Raw genomic sequence first — 16,147 nt, 5'->3', positions numbered from 1 at the left:
GATCATTTCCATTAATTTTGGGCTCACTTGGCTCATTTTTGGACAATTCTGATTAATTTGGGGTTTTTCAGTTTATTCTGGTTTGTTTCCGCTCATTTTGGGTTAATTTGGGCAATTTTGGGTTAATTTCAGTAATTTCGGGGAGATTTGGGGTTATTTAATGTTTTTTTGGATAATTCTCATTAATTTTGGGTTAATTTGGCTCATTTGGGGTCACGTTTGGGTTAATTTCAGTAATTTTGGGGTTATTTTCGGTTATTTTCCGTTACTTTGGACAATTCTCATCGATTTTGGGTGAATTTGGGTCACTTTGTGCCGTTTTCTGTTTTTTCCCATTTTTCCCCATTTCTCTCCCCTCCCCCCCCAGCCCCCCCCGGCCCCGCCCCCGCCCCTCCCCCCGCCCCGGGCCCCGCCCCCCTCCCCCCCCTCGGCGGGGGCGGGGCCGGGAGGGGGCGGGGCCAGCGCGACCCCCCCGGGGAGCCCCCCCGGGGTGGGGGAGGGGAAGGAGGAGGCGCCGGTGTCCGAGTGAGTGGGGGAGGGGCGGGGGGAGGGGCCACGGGGGTGGGGGAGGGGCCAAAGAGTGGGGGGAGGGGCTCACTCCCGATTTTGGCTGATTTAACCCCAAATTTCGGGGGCGTGGCTTCCAGGAGGAGGGGAGGGGCTGGGGGAGGGGCCACGGGGCTGGGGGAGGGGCCACGGGGGTGGTGGGGGAGGGGCTGAACCCCAATTTCGGCCGTTTTGACCCCAAATTTTGGGGGCAGGGTTTGCCGGGGAGGAGGGGGAGGGGCTGAGGGGGAGGTGCTGCCCCTCCCCCACCCCCCCGGGTCTGACCCCTCCCCCCCCCCAGGCAGGTGAAGCGCTCGAGGCTGAACCCGAACGCCAAAGAGTTCAGCCCGGGGCGGGGCCTGGTGAGAGGGGCGGGGCCTGGGGAGAGGGGCGGGGCCTGGTGAGAGGGGCGGGGCCAAGGGGAGAGGGGCGGGGCCTGGTGAGAGGGGCGGGGCTAAGGGGAGAGGGGCGGGGCTTAACATGGGGGCGGGGCCTGGGGAAAGGGGAGGGGTCAAACATGGGAGGCGGGGCCTGGGAAGAGGGGCGGGGCTAAAGGGAAAGGGGGAGGGGTTAATGGGGTGGAGGAGGGGCTGAAAAATGGGGGGAGGGGCAAAGGGAAAGGGGGAGGGGCTGAAGAAAAGGTAAAGGGTGGGGGAGGGGTAAAAATTTGGGTGAGGGGCCGAAGAAAATGGGGAGGGGCAAAATTAAAATGGGAAAGTTGAAGGGTGGGGGAGGGGTTAATTGGGTGGGGGAGGGGCCAAGGAATGACGTAATGTTGTTCTGGGGGGAGGAGCCAGCCTTGGGTGTGTCCGGAAGGGGCGTGGTTTGCTCGATGTGGGCGTGGCCGCAGCAATTCCGGAACTTTCTGACCCCTCCCCCTCTTTGGTCCCACCCCCAGGCCAAGGCCCCGCCCAGCGCCGCCCCCTTCCCCACGCCACGCCCCTCCCCCGCGCTGGGCGTGTTGCCCGCTGGGGGCGGGGCGGCGGCCGCAGGGGGCGGGGCCACGGCGGGGGCGGGGCTTTACCCGGCCCCTCCCCCCCACTACATCTCGTACATCCCCCAGCTCCACGTTGGCCCCGCCCCCGTCACGGTGAGCGATGGGAAATGGGGGCGGGGCTGGGAGTGGGGGGCGGGGCTGGGAGTGGGGGCGGGGCTGGGAATGGGGGCGGGGCTGGGAGTGGGGGGTGGGGCTGGGAATGGGGCGGGGCTGGGAATGGGGGCGGGGCTGGGAATGGGGGGCGGGGCTGGGAGTGGGGGCGTGGCTGGGGGCGGGGCCTGCTCTGACCCTCCCCCTTTCCAGCCCCCCCAGATTTTCCCTTTCCCCGTTTCCGGCTCGGCTTCCGGAAAGTTCCGCGGGGCCAAAGGTCAGTCCCGCCCCTCCCCCCCCCCTTTAACGAGGGCGGGGCTCTCCGCGCCCCTCCCCCACCGCTGACCCCGCCCCCTTTCTTTTTCCGCCCCCCCCAGGCTCGCCCCTCCCTCCCCGCAGCGAGCCCCACCCCTCCCCCGGCTCGGCCCCGCCCCCGCTGGTGGCCCCGCCCCCGCCCTTCTCCTCCTTCATCTCCTTCGGCCCCGCCCCCCAGAGCTTCGGGGCGGGGGAGGGGCCCCCCCGGGACCGGCCCCGCCCCCGCTGGTGCCGCCCCTCCCCCACTATCAGCAGGTGACCAATGGGGAGAGGAGGGAGGGGCTGGGGAGGGGGAGGGGCTTGGGAATGGAGGAGGGGCTTAAAATGGGGTGGGGGAGGGGCTTAAAGTGGGGGAGGGGCTGAAGGGTGGGGGAGGGGCTAAAAGAGGGGGCGGGGCTTTAAATTGGGGGTAGGGGGTAAATTTGGGGTGGGGGAGGGGCTGGGAACCCTTCAGTGTGGGGGGAGGGGCTCTGCATATGTAATGGGCGGGGGAGGGGCACTGCGAGCCCGGCAGCCCCGCCCCCCGGGCCCTGACCCCGCCCCTTCTCGCCCCGCCCCCAGCCCGTGTTCGGCCCGATGCTCCCGGGCAGCCCCCGGCTCCTGGCCCCGCCCCACCAGGGCCCCGCCCACCACCCCTCCCCCACCGCGCTGGTGGGCGGGGCCGCCCCCGCCCCTCCCCCGCCGGCTCCGCCCTTCGCCCCGCCCCCGCCGCCGGAAGCTCCGCCCCCTCCGACGCCGCTCTACGGTGAGAGCTGCCCCTCCCCCACCCGCCCGGCCATTTGGGGAGGGGGAGGGGCCTGGCCCCCTGACCCCGCCCCCCGGATTGCGTGTGACCCCGCCCCTCCCCCACAGCCGCGGTGCACCCGCCCTTCCCCCGCAGCTCGGCCCCGCCCCCGCGGGGGGCCCAGCCCGCCCCCACGGCCTCACCTGGCCAGGTAAGGACCGGAAATGGGGGAGGGGTGTGGGAGGGGTGGGGGAGGGGCGGCCCCGCCCCCTTTCCCCTCACTGACCCCTCCCCCCCCGCTCTGTTGCAGCACGGAGGAGGCCCCGCCCCGCCCCTCCCCCGCCCCGGGGCTGTTCCTGGGCGGCCCCCCCCCCCCCCCGCCCTCCGCCCCGCCCCCTTCCGGCGGCTCTGCCCCTCCCCCGCGGCCTCGGCCCCGCCCCCTCCCCCTCCGCCGGATCTGCCCCTCCCCTCCCGGCGCCGCCCCTCCCCCAGGGCGGGTTCGGCCCCGCCCCTCCCCCCGCCCCGCCCGCGGCCCCGCCCCCCTCGCAGGGACCGCCCCCCCCGCAGGGGGGCGGGGCCGCCCCTCCCCCACCCCCCCCGGCCGTGTTCGCGCTGCATCACCATGGATACGGTCACGTGGCACAGGTGGGGGCGGGGCCACGGGAAACGGGGGGAGGGGCAAAGGGGGTGGGGGAAGGGCAGAGGCGTTTTGGGGGGAAAAACCCGGAATTGGAGGGTGGGGGAGGGGCTGAGGTCGGAACTTGGAGGGGGAAGGGAAATGGGGGAGGGGCAACGGAATTTTTGGGGGAAAAAATCGGGAATTTCGGGGTGGGGGAGGGGCAGCCGTGGGCGTGGCCTCACTGGCCCCTCCCCCCCCTTGCAGCCGCACGTGCCCGGCCCCGCCCATCCCCCCCCCCAGGTGATGCTGCTCCACGCCCCTCCCCCTCCCCAGGCCCCGCCCCAGCCCGGGGGGGGCGCGGTGGGGGTGGGGCCGATGCCGGCCCAGAGCCCCGCCCCCTTCGGCTTCATCGGCCACGCCCCAGGTGAGGGGGGAGGGGCTGGGATGGGGGCGGGGCTGGGGCCTGGGGGGCACTCAGGGGTCATTGGGGTCACTCTGGGGTCACTCTGAGGTCATTTAGAGGTCAGAGGTGACTCAGAGGACACTTTGGTCACTCCAGGGTCACACTGGGGTCACTGTGGGGTCATCCAGAGGTCATTGGCCACTCAGGGTTGCTTGGAGGTCACTTTGGGGTCAGAGGGCACTCAGGGTCAGAGGTCACATAGGAGATCAGGGGTCACTCGGGGTCATTCAGGGTAACATTGGGGTCATTAAGGTCAGAGGTCACTCATGGTCACACTGAGGTCATTCAGAGGTCAGGCGTCACTTCAGGGTCACGGGTCATTCAGGGGTCACTCCATTACTCTGGGGTCACTCTGAGACCATGTGGGGTCAGGGGTCACTGTGGGGGGGGTCACTGTGGGGTCAGAGGTCACCCCTCCCCCCCCCGCACTGACCCCTCCCCCTCTCCCCTCCCCCAGTTCAGTCCCAGCAGCTCCAGTTCCACCCCCCCGGGAACTGACGGACACGCGGGGGGGCGGGGCCTCTGCCCCTCCCCCACCCGCCCCTCCCCCACCCCCGTTTTGTATTAATTTATAGTGGGGGGATTTGGGGCAGAAACGGCCGAGAAAAAGGCGGAGAAAAGAAAAATTAAAAAAAAAAATAAAACCGGAATAAAAATGAAAAACAAAAAACCCAACGGAGGTGGAGCCTTTATTGGGGGAGGGGCGGCCACGCCCCCCCCGAACCGTGATTGACAGAGCCCTGCCCCCTTCCGTGGGGGAGGGGAAGTCACCCCCCCCTTCCCCTCATTGGGTGGGGGAGGGGCTGCCCTGCGGTGGGGGAGGGGCGGCTGCTCCCCATCCCCTCCCCCCTTTGAACTGACCCCGCCCCTCCCCCAACGCCCATCCTGACCCGGGGGGAGGGGCCAAACCCCTTCGAGTGGGGGAGGGGCCAAGCCCTGTGGGGGAGGGGTTTCCGCCTGTGGGTGGGGGAGGGGTCACCCCGAGGTGGGGGAGGGGTCAGCCCCAGCTGAGCTCCTTGTCCCCCTCCCCCATGGGCAGCACTTTGGCCACCACCCCGGTGCCGATGGTCCGGGCGCCGTCCCGGAGCGTGAAGCGCTGGCCCTGCTCCAGCACCATGGGCTGGCGCAGCAGCAGCGTCAGTGCGGCGTCCTCGCCCGGCATCACCAAATCCTGTGGGGCACAGAGACCCACAGATCCCGTTAGATCAGCCCCACAGATCCCATAAACCCCACAGACCCCATAGATCCCCCCTGCTCCAGCACCATGGGCTGGCGCAGTAGCAGCGTCAGCGCGGCGTCCTCGCCCGGCATCACCAAAGGTCCTGTGGGGCACAGAGACCCACAGATCCCGTTAGATCAGCCCCACAGATCCCATAAACCCCACAGATCCCATAGATCCCCCCTGCTCCAGCACCATGGGCTGGCGCAGCAGCAGAGTGAGCGCGGCGTCCTCGCCCGGCATCACCAAGTCCTGTGGGGCACAGAAATGTGTGGGGTGAGACCCACAGATCCTGTTAGATTGACCCTATAGATCCCATAGATCCCCCCGATCCAGAACCACGGGCTGGCGCAATAGCAGAGTGAGGGTGGCATCTTCACCGGGCATCACCGGGTCCTGGAAGTGGGGAAAATGTGTGGGGCAAGACCCACAGACCCCACAGATCCTGTTAGATCAGCCCTACAGACCCCACTGATCCCCTGGGATCAGCCCTACAGACCCCACAGCCGCATCCTTGCCCGGCGTCACCAAATCCTAAAATGTGGGGTGAAATGTGTGGGGTGAGACCCACAGATCCTGTTAGCCCAGCCCCACAGACCCCACGGATCCCCCACAGCCGCGTCCTCGTTTGACACCACCAAATCCTGTGGGGCAGAAAATGTGTGGGGTGAGACCCATAGACCCCACAGACCCCCCAGCCCCATAGATCCCCCTGTGCCCCACAGATCTCACCTTGCCGGGGGGCAGCAGGACCCTGCAGGCGATGTCCCAGGTGTGCGAGAACATCACAGGTGCGTAGTGGGACACGAAGGGTTTGTGGCGCCCCCCCTCCTGCGGGGACAGCACGTACACCTGGGGGGGCACGGGGGGAAAGGGTTAACGCCCGGCCCGTGGGTCTGCCCCACATCCTGAGCCCCAAATCCCGTCCCTGAAATCCCAGTCCTGCCCCAAGTCCTGCCCTGAAACTTGTCACAGATCGTGCCCCTCAGAACCCCACACCTGCCCCACATGCTGTTCCCCAGAAACCCCAAATCCTGCCCTAAAATCTGTCAGAAATCCTGCCCCAAATAACCCCAAATCCCACCCCAAAACTTGTCAGAAATCCTGCCCCACAAAACCCCAAATCCCGCCCCAAATCGCTCTACGTGACTCCAAACCCTGCCCCATATAACCCAACTCCTGCTCTCAAACCTGTCGCAAATCCTGCCCCAAATCCAGCCCTGCACCTGCCCCAAACCCTGCGCCCTATAACCCCAATCCTGCCCCAAACCCTGCCCCTCATAACCTCAAATCCTGCCCCAAATGACCCCAAACCCCACCCTAAATCTGGTCCCTTATCCAGCCCCACATAACCCCAAACCCAGCCCCACACGTGCTCTAAAACCTGCCCCAAAACCTGCCCCATATCCACTCCAAATACCCCCAAATCCTGCCCCATATCCACCCCCAAATACCCCCAAATCCTGCCCCATATCCACCCCCAGATAACCCCAAATCCTGCCCCATATCCACCCCTAAATAACCCCAAAACCTGCCCCATATCCACTCCAAATACCCCCAAATCCTGCCCCATATCCACCCCCAAATACCCCCAAATCCTGCCCCATATCCACCCCCAGATAACCCCAAATCCTGCCCCATATCCACCTCCAAACAACCCCAATCCTGCCCCACATCCTGCCCCACACCTGCCCCATATCCACCCCCAAACAACCCCAAATCCTGCCCCATATCCACCCCAATACCCCCAAATCCTGCCCCATATCCACCCCCCAGACAACCCCAATCCTGCCCCACATCCTGCCCCACACCTGCCCCATATCCACCCCCAAACAACCCCAAATCCTGCCCCATATCCACCCCTAAATAACCCCAAATCCTGCCCCATATCCACCCCCAGACAACCCCAATCCTGCCCCACATCCTGCCCCACACCTGCCGTGCCCACCTGCGCCTCCACCTTCTGCTGGGGCTGCAGCGTCCCCGGCTGGGCCGCCACCATTCCCCGGCGCACGTCCTCGCGCCGCAGCCCCCGCAGCAGCGCGCCCAGGTTGTCCCCGGCCTCGGCCACCTCCAGGCTCTTGTGGAACATCTCAATGCCTGAAATGTGGCGTTTATGGGGTTAAACGTGGCATTTGTGGGGTCAAATGTGGCATTTGTGGGGTTAAACGTGGCATTTATGGGGTTAAACGTGGCATTTGTGGGGTTAAACGTGGCATTTGTGGGGTTAAATGTGGCATTTGTGGGGTTAAACGTGGCATTTGTGGGGTTTTATAGGGTTAAATGTGGGATTTGTGGGGTTAAACGTGGCATTTGTGGGGTCAAATGTGGCATTTGTGGGGTTAAACGTGGGATTTATGGGGCAGCAGTGCGCTCTATGGGGAACAGCTTAGGGGTAACCGAAATTTGTGGGGTAAAGGGGTCATTGGGGGTCAAACTGGTCACTCATGGGTCAGTGGTCACTGGTCACTCACTGGTCACTCATTGGTCACTCACAGGTCAGTGGTCAGTCATGGGTCACTGGTCACTCAGTGGTCACTCACCGGTCACTCAGGGTCACTCAGTGGTCACTCACAGGTCAGTGGTCACTGGTCACTCACCGGTCACTCAGTGGTCACTCAGTGGTCACTCAGGGTCACTCACCGGTCAGTGGTCAGTCATGGGTCAGTGGTCACTCACCGGTCACTCAGGGTCACTCACCGGTCAGTGGTCACTCAGTGGTCACTCACAGGTCAGTGGTCACTCACAGGTCAGTGGTCACTCACCGCCGGTGGGTCACGGTCAGTGGTCACCACAGGTCACTGGTCACCAGGGGTGGTCACTCAGGGGTCACTCAGGGGTCACTCGTGGTCACTCACAGGTCAGTGGTCACTCAGTGGTCACTCAGGGGTCACTCAGTGGTCACTCAGTGGTCACTCACCGGTCACCACGGATTTCAGCTGGCCCACAGGCAGTGGCCCGGCAGCTCCACCCACCGTGGTCACTCGTGGTCACGAGGGTACCACCGCTCTCAGCGGGTCCGTGGTCACCACCGTCACCAGGGCCCACCTGTCAGTGGTAGTGGACACAGGTAGTGGCGACAGGTAGAGGTACACAGGTGAGACAGGTGGGCACCGTCACCGGGTCCTGGGACAGGTACGACAGGACAGGTAAAGGGACGGGGTCACGGTGGGCACCGGGTCACCACGGTGCCCTGAGGGACAGGCGACGAGACAGCTGAGGACAGGTGAGCACCGTGCCACGCCCTGACAGGTGAGAGACAGGTAAAGGGACAGGTGAGACACAGGTGAGACAGGTGAGCACCGTGCCATGCCCTGAGGGACAGGTGAGAGACAGGTAAAGGGACAGGTGAGCACCGTGCCACGCCCTGAGGGACAGGTGAGAGACAGGTAAAGGGACAGGTGAGACACAGGTGAGGGACAGGTGAGACAGGTGAGAGACAGGTGAGAGACAGGTGAGCACCGTGCCACGCCCTGACAGGTGAGACAGGTGAGATGGGACAGGTGAGACACAGGTGAGCACTGTGCCATGCCCTGAGGGACAGGTGAGACAGGTAAAGGGACAGGTGAGACACAGGTGAGACAGGTGAGATGGGACAGGTGACAACCGTGCCACGCCCTGACAGGTGAGACAGGTGAGGGACAGGTGAGACACAGGCATAACAGATGTCATATAAATGCTGTATAGGTGTGTCTCAGGTGTCACACAGGTGTATCTCAGGTGTGTCTCACCTGGAATGGAGTGCACGGCCTCGATGGGCAGCAGGCAGGGACTGACACAGGTGTGACACAGGTGTGACACAGACAGTGTATAGAGGCTGTACAGGTGCTGTACAGGTGTGTCTCAGGTGTCACACAGGTGTGTCACAGGTGAGTCACCTGGTATGGAATGCACGGCCTCGATGGGCAGCAGGCAGGGCTGACACAGGTGTGACACAGATATAACAGTGTATAGAGGCTGTACAGGTGCTGTACAGGTGTCTCAGGTGCTGTACAGGTGTGTCTCAGGTGTCACACAGGTGTGTCTCACCTGGTATTGAATGCAGGGCCGTGATGGGCAGCAGGCAGCGACTGACACAGGTGTGACACAGATATAACAGATGGTGTATAAAGGCTGTACAGGTGCTGTACAGGTGTCTCAGGTGCTGTACAGGTGTGTCTCAGGTGTGTCTCAGGTGTGTCACAGGTGTGTCTCACCTGGTATCGAGTGCACGGCCTCAATGGGCAGCAGGCAGGGACTGACACAGGTGTGACACAGATATAACAGATGGTGTATAAAGGCTGTACAGGTGCTGTACAGGTGTGTCTCAGGTGTCACACAGGTGAGTTACCTGGTATGGAATGCACGGCCTCGATGGGCAGCAGGCAGGGCTAACACAGGTGTAACACAGATATAACAGTGTATAGAGGCTGTACAGGTGCTGTACAGGTGCTGTACAGGTGTGTCTCAGGTGTGTCACAGGTGAGTTACCTGGTATCAAGTGCACGGCCTCGATGGGCAGCAGGCAGGGACTGACACAGGCGTGACACAGGTGTGACACAGATATAACAGACGGTGTATAGAGGCTGTACAGGTGTGTCTCAGGTGTGTCACAGGTGAGTTACCTGGTATCGAGTGCACGGCCTCGATGGGCAGCAGGCAGGGACTGACACAGGTGTGACACAGGTGTGACAGACGGTGTATAGAGGCTGTACAGGTGCTGTACAGGTGTCTCAGGTGTGTCACAGGTGTGTCACAGGTGAGTTACCTGGTATCGAGTGCACGGCCTCGATGGGCAGCAGGCAGGCCTGACACAGGTGTAACACAGATGTAACAGTGTATAGAGGCTGTACAGGTGCTGTACAGGTGTCTCAGTGCTGTACAGGTGTCTCAGGTGTCACACAGGTGTGTCTCACCTGGAATGGAATGCACGGCCTCGATGGGCAGCAGGCAGGGCCGCTCCAGGTCCCGCGGGGGCTGGGGGATGTGCGAGTCCACGGCCTCGAGCAGCCTCAGAATGGAATTCAGGCCAAGATCGGGGTCACGGTCCTGCACAGGTGAGACACAGGTGAGGGACAGGTGTGACAGGGCAGGTGAGATAGGACAGGTGAGAGACACACAGGTAACACTGGGGTTTGGTGAACAGATTGTTATTGATCAGTTATTGATCCCAGGCTCATCCCAGGTGTTCCCATGGCCCCACAGGTGTGCCGAGGTGTGCCCAGGCTGTTCCCAGGTGTGCCCAGGCTGTTCCCAGGTGTGCCCAGGTGTTCCCATTGGTGCCCAGGTGTGCCCAGGTGTGCCCAGGTGTGCCCAGGTGTGCCCAGGTGTGCCCATTAGTGCCCAGGCTGTGCCCAGGTGTGCCCAGGCTGTGCCCAGGTGTTCCCAGTGATCCCAGGCTGTGCCCAGGTGTGCCCAGGCTGTTCCCATTGGTGCCCAGGCTGTGCCCAGGTGTGCCCAGGTGTGCCCAGGTGTTTCCAGGTGTGCCCAGGTGTTCCCAGGTGTGCCCAGGCTGTGCCCAGGTGTGCCCAGGCTGTTCCCATTGGTGCCCAGGTGTGCCCAGGTGTTACCTGCAGCGCACACAACGCCGACCCCGCCACCACGGGCGTTTTCTCTCCGTCGAAGCCGAACTCGCTGAGCAGCTCCCGCACCTCGAGCTCCACCAGGGGCAGCAGCTCCGGGTCCGGCACCGCGTCCGCCTTGTTCAGGTAAACGACAACATGGCGGACGCCCACCTGGGCAGGTGAGACAGGTGAGACAGGTGAGACACAGGTGACACAGGTGAGACACACCTCTAACCCAACCCACCCAACCCAGCAGCTCCGGGTCCGGCACCGCATCCGCCTTGTTCAGGTAAACCACCACGTGCCGGACGCCCACCTGGGCAGGTGAGACAGGTGAGACAGGTCAGGCCACGCCCCTCAATCCCCACACCCCGCACCTGAGCTCAAACCCAACCCCTCACCCAATCACCGCGTCCGCCTTGTCCAGGTGAACGATGACATGGCAGACGCCCACCTGGGCAGGTGAGACAGGTGAGGGACAGGTGAGGCCACGCCCCTTCCCAGTGTAAGAAACGCAGCCAATGGGAGGCAGGGGAGCTGCTTTGGCCACGCCCCTTTACCTGTACAGCTGCACAGATCTCACCTGTGCCTCACCTGTCTGGCCAGTAGCAGGTGCTGCGTGTCACACCTGTCTCAGCTGGCCCCGCCCCCCGTACCTGGCCCCGCCCCGTTCTCACCTGTCGGGCCAGCAGCAGGTGCTGCGTGTCACACCTGACTGCGCCCATGTCACCTGTCTCACCTGTTACACCTGTCATGCCTGTCTCACCTGTCTCACACCTGTCTCACCTATTACACACCTGTCTCACCTGTCCCACCTCTCACACACCTATCACACACCTGTCTCACACCTGTCACACCTTACACCTGTCACACCTCATACCTGTCACACTTGTCACACCTCACACCTGTCTCACCCGTCACACCGGTCTTACACCTGTCACACCTGTCTCACACCTCTCACCTGTCATGTTTGTCTCACACCTGTCTCACCTATCACACACGTGTCACACCTGTCTTACACCCGTCACACACCTGTCTCACCTGTCACACCATTCTCACACCTGGCCACGCCCATTCCTCACCTGGCCACGCCCCCTCACCTGTCTGGCCAGTAGCAGGTGCTCCCGGGTCTGCGGCATCTGCCCGTCGGTCGCGGCCACCACGAGGATGACGCCGTCCAGGGGGGCGGTGCCCGTGATCATGTTCTGGGGCGTAAAACGGCGATTTTGGGTCATTCCGGGAGGATCCGGGGAATTCCGAGGATTTCGGGGGAAATTTCGGGGATTTTTTATTTCTGGAATTTTGGGGAGAATTTAAGGAGAATTTGGAGGAATTTTGGGGGGAATTCAGCGGGATTTTCGGGGGAATTTTGGGATTTTTGGGGGAGTTTGGGGAATTTCGAGGTATTTGGGGGGATTTTCAGGGATTTTTTTGGGGTTTCCGGGGAATTTTTTAAATTTTGGGTGATTTTGAGGAAATTCTGGGATTTCGAGGGGAATTTTGGAGAAACTTGAGGGATTTTTGGGGGAATTTTGGGGCAATTTGAGGGAGTTTTGGGGGAATATAAGTGGGAATTTCTGGGGGAATTTTTGGGGGTATTTGGGTGATTTTTTGGGGCGATTTCTGGGGCAATTTCGGATGGAATTTGAAGGATGTCAGGGGAGAATTTTTGGGGGGAATTTCAGGGGATTTTCGGGGAAATCTGGATGATTTCGGGGGGGAATTTGTGCGATTTTTTTTTGAGATTTTCAAGCGGATTTTTGGGACAACCACGATGGGATTTCTTAGGGATTTTTGGGGGCGGGTTTTTGGTGATTTTTTGGTGATTTTTGGGGATTTTTTGGTGATTTTTGGGACTTTTTTTTGGGGAAAATTTCCGGCGCCAACCCCGGCGCTCCCCCTGCAGTTCCTGCAGCCGCCACCGGGTGGCGCCACCACCACCGACGCTCGTTTTTCCCACGCGGTTTTTTTTCACCCCAAACTCGGATTTTCACCCCAAAAACTCGGTGTTTTTTTGGGGTAACCCTCACCTTGACGTAGTCGGCGTGCCCGGGGCAGTCGGTGTGGGCGTAGTGCCGTTTCGGGGTGCTGTACTCCACGTGCGCCGCGTTGATGGTGATGCCCCGCGCCTTCTCCTCGGGGGCGCTGTCGATCTCCTCGTAGGGCCGGAACTGGGCCCCGCCCCCCGCTGATAACACTGCGGGGGGGAAGGACCCCAAAATTATCAGTGACCCCCAAAAATGTCATTGACCCCCCCAGATTCAGTACTGATCCCACCTGAACCCAAAAATCGCCAAATTTGCCCCAAAAACCCCTGGAATTCACCCCCAAACTCACCCCAAAACCCTCAGAATTTACCCCAAAATTCACCCTCAGAACTCACCCCCAAAGCCCCGAATTTTACCCCAAAATTCACCCCAAAACCCTCAGAATTCACACCAAAATTCACCTCAAAATCCCCAGATTTACCCCAAAATTCACCCCAAAATTTACTCTCAGAACTCACCCCCAAAGCCCCGAATTTTACCCCAAAATTCACCACAAAACCCCCGGAATTCATCCCAAAATTTACCCCACAATCCCCGGAATTCGCCCCAAAATTCGCCCCTGAAGCCCCAGAAATCACCCCCAAAATTTACCCCAAAACCCTCAAAATTCACCCCAGGAATCACCCCAAAACCCCCCAAATTTATCAAAAAAACCCCAACATTTGGCAAAAAAAAAAAAAAACAACCCAAAGTTCACCCCAAAATCCCCAGATTTCACCCCAAAATGCAGCCCAAAATTCACCCTCAGAATGCACTCCGAAAGCCCCGAATTTTACCCCAAAATTGACTCCAAAACCCCCAGAATTCATCCCAAAACTCACCCCAAAAACACCTGGAACTCATCCCAAAACTGACCCCCAAAATCCCCAGAATTCACCCCAAAATTCACCCTCAGAATGCACTCTGAAAGCCGCAAATTTTATCCCAAAACTCACCCCAAAATCCCCGGAATTCACCCCAAAATTCACCCCAAAATCCCCAGAATTCACCCCAAAATTCACCCTCAGAATGCACTCCGAAAGCCCCGAATTTTACCTCAAAATTGACCCCAAAACCCCCGGAATTCATCCCAAAACTCACCCCGAAGCTCTCCAAACTCACCCCAAAATTCCACCCCAAAAACCGCAGAATTCACCCCAAAACCCCCCCCGAGTTTTTCCTGCTTTTCTCCGCTCTAATTCCAACCCCGTTTTTCCCGTTTTCCCCGGTTTTCACCCCATTTTAACCTCGCTCATGGCTGCTCTTGCCCTGGGCCCCATTTGACCCGGATTTAATTCCAGTTTTACTCTTTTTAACCCATTTTTACCCCATTTTTCTCTATTTTAACCTCTTTTTCACATTTTTTCACATTTTTAAACTGTTCTTCCCCATTTTTTGCTGCTTTTGCCCCATTTTACCTTCGGTGCTGGCAGCTGTCAGGGTGCTCTTGCCATGCTCCAAATTTAACCCCATTTTCCCCATTTTTAACCAATTTTCCCATTTTTACCCCATTTTTTTCCATTTCTCTCTATTTTAACCCCGTTTTTTCCCGGTTTTTCCATTTTTTACCCCATTTTGGTCAGGGTGGTCCTGCCGTGTTCAACCCCATTTTCCTCAACCTTAACCCCATTTTGGGCTATTTTAACCCCGTTTTTTCCCATTTTTTCCTGTTTTTTCCCATTTTTTCCATTTTTCACCCCAATTTCTCTCTCACCTTTAGCGACAGCAGCAATCAATGTCGTTTTCCCGTGATCCACGTTCAGCTGGGGTTTGTCCCAATTTTTCCCCATTTTTGGCTATTTTAACCCTGTTTTTTCCAATTTTAACGCCATTTTTTCCCATTTTTTCCGTTTTTTCCCAATTTCTCCATTTTTCACCCCAATTCCTCTCTCACCTTTAGTGACAGCAGCAATCAATGTCGTTTTCCCATGATCCACGTTCAGCTGGGTTTGTCCCAATTTTTCCCCATTTTTGGCTATTCTAACCCTATTTTTTCCCACTTTTTCCGTTTTTTCCCAATTTCTCCATTTTTCACCCCAATTCCTCTCTCACCTTTGGTGATTGCTGCAGTCAGGGTGGTCCTGCCGTGTTTAACCCCTTTTTTGGCTATTTTAACCCCATTTTTCCCATTTTTGGCTACTCTACCCCCGTTTTTTCCCATTTTAACGCCGTTTTTTGCCGTTTTTTGCCGTTTTTTCCGTTTTCCGCCCCAATTCCAGCCTCACCTTTGGTGATCGCTGCCGTCAGCGTCGTTTTGCCGTGGTCCACGTGCCCGATGGTGCCCACGTTCAGGTGGGGCTTGTCCCTCACGAAGGCGACCTTGGCCTTGGGCGGGGCCTGGGGACCCAAAAACGCCCAAAATTACCCCAAAAAAATGCACAGGAAAAAACCCCCAAAAAACCCCAAATCTCCCCCAAAAAAACCCGGGAAAAATCCGCCAAAGAATCCCTGAAATTCCCCACAAAAAATCCCAAAAATGGCCCAAAAACGGGGAGGGGTCACGGGACCCAAACCCACCGAAAATTACCCCAAAAAAATCCACAGAAAAAACCCCAAAAAACCCAGAAAAAAATCCCTGAAATTCCCCTAAAATAGACCTCCAAAATTACCAAAATCTACCCACAAAAAAACTGGGAAAAAACCCAAAAATCCCTGAAATTCCCCCAAAAAATCCCCCCAAAAATCCCCCAAAAAAACCCCAAAACTGGGGAGGGGTCACGGGACACAAACCCACTGAAAGTTACCCCAAAAAACTCTACAAAAAAAACCCCAAAATCTCCTCAAAAAAAAACTTGAAAAAAAAGTCACAAAAATCCCTGAAATCCCCCCAAATTAAACCTCAAAAAGCCCCAAAATGCCCCAAAATAAGTCCCCACCAAAAACCCCAAAAATCCCCCCAAAACAACCCAAAAATCCCTGAAGCCCCCCCAAAAATAAACCCCCAAAATTCCGTGAAATTCCTCAAAAAATCCCTGAAACCCCCCCCCAAACAAACCCAAAATCCACGGAAATGTCCCCAAAATAAAGTCCCCCAAAAAACCCAAAAATCCCGTCCAAAAGCACAAAACAAAAATCATCAAAATTCCCCCCAAAAACTCCGCAGGCGGGAAACGCGAACCGGACCCCAAAGTTGGTGAAAAATGGATCCAAAATCCCCAAATTGCCTCAAATTCCCCCAAAATCGCCTCAGCATTTCCCGAATTGCCTCAAATTCCCCCAAAATCGCCGCTCACCGTGCTCAGGACGCGGAGCCCTCGGCCACGAACCGCTGTGGGAAGGGGCAAGGAAATAAAAAATGAGAATTTTCGGGGCGATTTTCAGCCATTCCGGGCCCATTTTGGGGCCAATTCCGGCGATTTTGGGGCTCCCCGGGGTGACCCCGCCCCTCCCCCGTGACCTTCAGCCCCCGCCCGCCCCGCCCCCCCGCCCCTCCCCCAGCCCCTCCCCGCCCCCCGGCCCGCACGAATTTCCCCCAAAAAGCCCCAAAATCCGCGGAATTCGCCCCAAACGCCGCCGCACCCGCCAGGGCCCCGCGCAGCAGCAGCGCCGCGCCCGCCGCCATCTTGCCCCGCCGCGCCGGAAGTGCCCCTGAGGCGGCTTCCGG

The 16,147-nt window shown here is 59.4% G+C and overlaps 1 protein-coding gene and 2 long non-coding RNA genes across 3 annotated transcripts; 2 read left to right on the top strand and 1 right to left on the bottom strand.

Moving 5' to 3' along the window:
• Window positions 1–470: 470 nt before the first annotated feature.
• LOC115917093 lies at window positions 471–1,485 on the top strand. The gene is made up of 3 exons (XR_004061665.1): window positions 471–525; window positions 848–908; window positions 1,445–1,485. It is a non-coding gene; the product is annotated as an uncharacterized LOC115917093 (long non-coding RNA).
• A 1,765-nt stretch (window positions 1,486–3,250) lies between these two features.
• LOC115917102 lies at window positions 3,251–4,336 on the top strand. Its single transcript, XR_004061666.1, has 3 exons — window positions 3,251–3,317; window positions 3,556–3,715; window positions 4,212–4,336. It is a non-coding gene; the product is annotated as an uncharacterized LOC115917102 (long non-coding RNA).
• An 88-nt stretch (window positions 4,337–4,424) lies between these two features.
• TUFM (Tu translation elongation factor, mitochondrial) lies at window positions 4,425–16,141 on the bottom strand. Its single transcript, XM_030970831.1, has 11 exons — window positions 16,063–16,141; window positions 15,777–15,811; window positions 14,769–14,880; window positions 12,547–12,713; window positions 11,617–11,721; window positions 10,523–10,687; window positions 9,869–10,001; window positions 8,571–8,591; window positions 6,922–7,073; window positions 5,706–5,825; window positions 4,425–4,925 (listed from the first exon to the last, which is right to left on the bottom strand). Exons 1-11 carry the CDS (start codon window positions 16,103–16,105, stop codon window positions 4,752–4,754), a joined length of 1,227 nt encoding a protein of 408 aa, XP_030826691.1. The 5' UTR covers window positions 16,106–16,141; the 3' UTR covers window positions 4,425–4,751.
• Between the last annotated feature and the right edge of the window lie 6 nt (window positions 16,142–16,147).

Source organism: Camarhynchus parvulus, unplaced genomic scaffold (genome assembly GCF_901933205.1).
Source record: "Camarhynchus parvulus unplaced genomic scaffold, STF_HiC, whole genome shotgun sequence".
NCBI lineage: Eukaryota > Metazoa > Chordata > Aves > Passeriformes > Thraupidae > Camarhynchus > Camarhynchus parvulus.
This window is presented reverse-complemented; position numbering and strand designations above follow the sequence as displayed.